The sequence below is a fragment of the Beta vulgaris genome, chromosome 3 (assembly GCF_026745355.1).
Source record: "Beta vulgaris subsp. vulgaris cultivar EL10 chromosome 3, EL10.2, whole genome shotgun sequence".
Lineage (NCBI taxonomy): Eukaryota > Viridiplantae > Streptophyta > Magnoliopsida > Caryophyllales > Amaranthaceae > Beta > Beta vulgaris.
Genome location: NC_079204.1, coordinates 38857043 through 38863333, shown reverse-complemented (window position 1 = coordinate 38863333; position 6291 = coordinate 38857043). Strand labels below are relative to the sequence as shown.

The window sequence follows — 6291 nt, the reverse complement described above, 5'->3', positions numbered from 1 at the left end:
ATTCCTTGATGAGTTAAACTATACGCTTCGAAGATGATATTATTAGTATTGTTGAAGATTGTGAAGTTGTTTTGAAATGAGAATTTATGGGTTGAGTCCCTGAATTCTTGCATTTTGGAATTGATGGGTTAAGGCCATAGATTCTTGCAGTTTGATGTAAGACCTTGAATGGCATTCTGCAGATGATAAATTTTATTATTGCTTATTTATTTTTCTTTGAGTATGATGACTATTGAACTGGTATGGTCTCCTAGGAATGAACAAGTACATAGTTTATACTTACATACTAAGCAGGGAATCTAGGTCTGTCTTAGCTATCAGTTGACGTCCAAGAGGTCGAGAAGTACTGAGCATGGTACTATCTCGCATCAGGGTGTGGTTATACTAGCCATACGCGAGTAGGGTCCTAATACTATAACCAAATAGGAAGAGTGGGTTGCGATCCACTTACGTTCTGTTCCTACTCAATCGTGTTTAGAAGGTTATTTTGGAAATGTTATCATGATCATTTATATCGTTAATATTGTTATTTTATCTATCTGAAGGTTTATTTTGTTGATCTCATATATATATATATATATATATATATATATACATATATATATGTATATATATATATATTATATATATATATACATATATATATACATATACATATATATATATATATATACATATATATATATATACATATATATATATATGTATATATGTATATATATATATGTATATATGTATATATATATATATATATGTATATATACATATATATATATATATATGTATATATATAAATTTATTTATCTAATTATTCCGTTATCTTTATCCTATTTGCAATTAGTATATTGCATTGTCTCTATTGTATTTATTTATCTATTTGCTTAATGATTAGCTGAAGTGTATCTTTAAGTTTGTTGTATATGACTTGATTATTAATTCTTTTATAAATTCTATATGGTTTCTAATTAGGCTAAGAGAGTTGTTAGTTACTCCCCACTAATTGTGGGTGTTTATAGTATATCTTTATAGGTTGAATTGAAGTCATTGTCTTATTTTTTGCTTGGGTTTGAGTGAGGATGTTAAGCCTTTATAGGGAGTTTATGTTTAATTGTTTCTATACAAGTTTGGGTTTTTCGAGGTGATGTTACGTCATGGATAATTATGGATTTATTTTCTTTGGGATTTTTTTTTTGTTATTTATAATAGCATATATTTGTGTTTTAGACTAAAATTATTCATCTTGACAATATTTTCTCTATCTTCTTTTATATAATAATTATATCTATTTTTTTATTAGTAGTGATTGGACGAAGTCTTATACAGACAATTGGTCCTTCGCTTAGGGACAACCCTAGCTCCCATTCATGGGGAAACCTAATATCCAACTCAGATGGTTCGACGTAACCTGGATCTAAAACCTTCTCACTTTGTCTAACACAAGGCTACAAGCTAAGATTTTGCCTCAAAATCTCTCATATAACCACATACACAACCTACGATCTAGCCATGTCACCTCAAGGTCCAACAATTATCCGAATCCCATCTCTTTTACTAAGTTCCTTATGGTCATTAAATTCCCCAACTACGTACTGTCAGATAACATTCTATGCGGCAGACAATTTTCTCTACATAACACGCTCTCATACACATATTTTCATAATTTTAAATTATAATGCAACTCTTTATTAACTTTCTAATGACTTCAGCATCAAACATTATTTTCCAACTACAAAAACAAAATAATCATATTCAATGCAAAAAAAAAAGGAAACGACTATTGTTTCTCCTTAATATATGAAAATAAATCTTCGTGCCCACATATTATAATGTTCTCAATTACTTCCATAATTGCCCCCTTTCTTTTTTCAAAAATGAAAAACATGATAATCATTTCGCTTAATTCATTTCCTTCACGGACTAATCTACAACACTACCATTAAGCTAGCACATACCACAATTTCAGATTCAACACATTCAATAAAATAGGTTTGTATTGAAAACAAACTTTAAGTCTCCCAGGAAGTTTGGTAGGTCTCTTGTTTGGAGATGTACCATTATTGCGAGCCTGTTGTTGTGCCGCAAGTGGACTTGAAGTACTCCACTTCACCTTTTTCGCGTATTTTTTGCTCGCATCTCCCCATTTCTCCGCTTTCTTCTTCACACCCATAGCATAAACTGCAATACACATTTGCGCAATTTCTATATTACTACTTCAATAGGTGAACATAACATATCCACAACAAGAAATTACATTTGCATAAGGTCCGGGGGGGTCAACAAGCAACAACCTAATAAAATGTACAACAAAACTACTTCATAGGCACCTCCAATTCAAGGGAAAGGACAACTTCTTTACGATGGCGGTTATAATTACAACATACCACAACTTCGATTATGCATCCAATTTACTATAGTCAAACTAAAACCAACAAGTTCAATTATCCATCCAAGTCCTATAGTCAAATTAAAACCAAATTTCTATTATCCATTCAATTTCCATTGTCAAACTAAAACCAACAAGTTCAATTGTCAAACTAAAACCAACAAGTTCCATTATCCATCCAATTCTCCATTGTCAAATTATAACCAACAAGTTCCATTATCCATCCAATTTCCATTGTAAAATTAAAGCCAACAAGTTTTAATATCCATAAATTTCCATTGTCAAATTAAAGCCAACAAGTTTTGTTATCCAACCAATTTCCATTGCCAAATTATAATTATAACACATAATTCTTTCGCGATAAGAATTACAACGGGTTGACATAGTTCAAGCTCCATTGTCAAAGGTACTCCAATTTACCTACTTAAAAACCTAAGTACATCTACACGTAAACATGATATCTATTTAAACACAAAAACCAAGCCATGCTCCATTGTGAAAGGTACTCCAATTTTCCAACCTAAAGACTTACTTACATTTACACATAGCATGGTTACTTACATTTGCCTCCCCCAAAAACTTCATACCAAATATATTTATAAGACACCTCCGAAATTGGACTCCAACTACTTTTCCGATGTGGGCAACTGGTTCATGCCAGTATGTTCACAATTATTGAGGGGAGGTTCAGAGACCAAAAGAGGGTAGAGGGGAAGAAGGTGAGAATTGAGAGATGGTAGATGATTTTTTTTTACTCTAGTTACTTTTGTTCGGCAACTAATGTTTTTTCTTTCAAAAAAAAATCCTTTAACCACAGGTACCTAGTTGGTGGACAATTATATTTTACGATTTTTTCACCAAATACCCTTGACAAATCGAAAAATTAACCATATACCTTCAATGTTTCAGATATTCATCATATACCTCTGACTTTTTCAAAACGTTTACCAAATGCCCTTTTCGTAATTGTCGTTAACTCAACGTTTGCATTATTGAAGATTTTACCATAAGTAACCATAACCCTAAAATCTAACCTGAATCCTAAACAATAACCCACCCTAACCCACCCCACCCCACCCCACCCCACCCCACCCCCTAACCTCCTGCTAGCCCAGCTCCCACCCCCTAACCCCTGCCATCCCAGCCTAGCCCCCACCACTCCCCTCCACCCCAGCCCGGTCCCCACCCCTCCCCCCCCCACCCCCATCCCCACCCCTACAGGCCGCAGTCCACCCCATCCCCCTCAATTTCTCCAACCCCCGCAGGCCGCAACCCACCCATCCCCCTCAATTGCCCCACCCCTCCCCTCCTCCTCGATTTCCGTTGTTAACCCACTCTCCTCCCCCTCGATTTCTGTCGTTAACCCCCTCCCCTTGGGGTGAAAGTTATTTGGATAAAAATCAAAATTCAATCCAATCCAATCGGAATTAGTATGGGTTGGATTCGAACTGTGTTCGCATTGGATTCAGATTGAGATTTTTTGAAAAATTGGATTTTTGGATCAGATTGGATCGAGGGTAATTGGATCCAAAAATCCAATATAACCGAATAGTAATATGCCTTGTATTATGTATGTGGACTGGACTTAAGTGCTTAACTGTTTTTTGTTTTACAAAAAAACTTACTCCATAGCCCCAACACACATAGCACTTCAACCCTTCCCCTAAAACGCTAACTGCACTTAATTCCTCATTTCCTAAATCTACTAGGTTGTTGTTGTGCTTAATTTATTTTATCGAAAAACTAGATCAATTTTAAAAAAATCAGATTTTCGAATCAGATTCAATCTAGAGTATGAAAATTTAGATGGGATTGGATTCAAACCCAAATTGGTTTGGACCCGGATAGAAAAATTGAAATATAAGTTATTCGGATCGGATTGGATTAGGCCCAAATCCAAACCGTACACCAAACTTTCACCCCTACCCTCCCCCTCTGATTTCTTACGATGGATGTAGATGAAGTCGAGATTTTCCCTACTTTAGGTTTCCAGATGTGAAGTGAAGAAGAGTGAGAGTGAAAAAGAGTGAGAGAGGGAGAAGAGTGAAATTGAGGGGGAGGGGAGGGGGTTAACGGCAGAAATCGAGGGGGAGGGCAGGAGGTTTGCTGCGGAAATCGGGGGGAGGGGAGGGGTTTGCCGCGAAAATCGAGGGGGAGGGGAGCGGGTGGGGAAATCGAGGGGGAGGCGTGGGGGGCTGCGACAGTAGGGGAGGGGTGGGTGGCAGCAACGGCAAGGGAGGGGATGGGGGCTGCTGCGGCAGGGGGAGGGGTGGGGGTTGGACTGGGTTAGAGAGGAGGGGATGGGGGCTGGGGTGGAGGAGAGGAGGTGGGTTAAGGTTAGATTAGGGTTAGGGATTAAAGATTAGGTTTAGGATTTAGGGTTAATAATGACAAAATGGTAAATAAAGTTAACGACAGTTATGAAAAGGGCATTTGATGCACGTTTTCGAAAAGTCAGGGGTATATGGTAAAATCTGAAACATTAAGGGTATATAGTGAAATTCGTGATTTGTCGGGGATTTGAATCTTTGATGAAAAAAAGTATATACATCTGAGTCCACTATTTTGTCCACTACCGAATCGTTTATTATTGAGGCTTCTCGAAAGAAGGATCATTATGACACATATCACATGTGTAGCCTTGGTTTATGAACTAATCCACACAACACTTGTTGAATTTCCATGTTACATCATTAGTGATGCATAAATGCAAATTACCTCTAAATTCTAATCTACATCTACCGGTTACAACTTACAAGTCCTTTTTGTTTTTCTTAAAGCGCGTAAAACACTACCCCTTTTTATTAACGACCAAACCCCAGCCTAGTAATATTATTATTTTTGGTTGGTCCATTTCAAACCTAAACTTTTTTTATAAACAAATCTCAACTTCACTCACTCCCTCTCTCGTCATCCCTTTACTCCTCCCCCATCATTTTTCAAACCCAATCACACTCCCAAAAACCAAAAAAAAAGGCACAGATTCAACCTTGAAGCATCCATAACAATGATAGAAGATGCAGCACGGGGACCACCACACGGCATCCTACTAGCAGTAGTAGTCGTCTTGGTGGTTTCAGCACCCGCTTTACTCGGAGATTGGGAAGCCATTACTGAGTCATTCTCCGAGTTACTGAGTCCACTCGGTCTCCTATTCCTCCCCATTCTTCTCCTCCTCATCATACAATTCCTCAGCTCTGATCGCGGCAACTTTTTCACCTCCATCTTTACCGCCACCGGTGAACCTGACTCCATCCACCGTGCTAGTGGTTCCCCCTTTGGTGTTGCTGCTGTCCTCTTACTCGTGCTCTTCCTCGTCTATTATCGTATGTCCCTTTTCGGCGGGGATGATGATTCTGATGACTAACGGATCTAACTGCCGTGACATATTACTAGCTACTAGCTAGATCTGTCCATCTTTTATTTGTTTTTTGTATTTAATGTTGTAGGGAAACGGAAAATATATATAAGCCTGACACGGAAACGGGTGTTTATAATGATACTCTTCTCTTCTGCTCATGAAAAATGTTTCCTTGAAATAGTTTTGTACTATTACTCAACTTGTTATTGAGTTATAAGCTTGATTGTGTTTTGTTTTGTGTATAAGTGAAATTAGTGATAGTCTAGTGGAGTTGTTCATGTATTATGATTTATGCAAGAGACTTTTGGAAAGTTACTGGTATGCTGGTATATGGGAATAGTTCGTTGTTTTTTAGGGTGTTCTTGTAATTTTGTAGTTTCGCTTTCAAAGTGTGTTTGACTGACAGGCTGAGGCGAGTTTAAAGTATAGTGCAATGAAGCATGAATCACGAATTGCGATACTAACATCTCACTTTGTTCCAGTTTGATTCTTGAATCTGTCTTTTTGTCAATTTCTATGAAAAGCTATAGAAGTTTGAAATTTTAAG

The 6291-nt window shown here is 37.1% G+C and overlaps 1 protein-coding gene across 1 annotated transcript; it reads left to right on the top strand.

Moving 5' to 3' along the window:
- Window positions 1-5207: 5207 nt before the first annotated feature.
- On the top strand, window positions 5208-6065 carry LOC104884519 (hypothetical protein). Its single transcript, XM_010669192.4, has one exon. It carries the CDS (start codon window positions 5391-5393, stop codon window positions 5748-5750), a length of 360 nt encoding a protein of 119 aa, XP_010667494.1. The 5' UTR covers window positions 5208-5390; the 3' UTR covers window positions 5751-6065.
- Window positions 6066-6291: the final 226 nt, after the last annotated feature.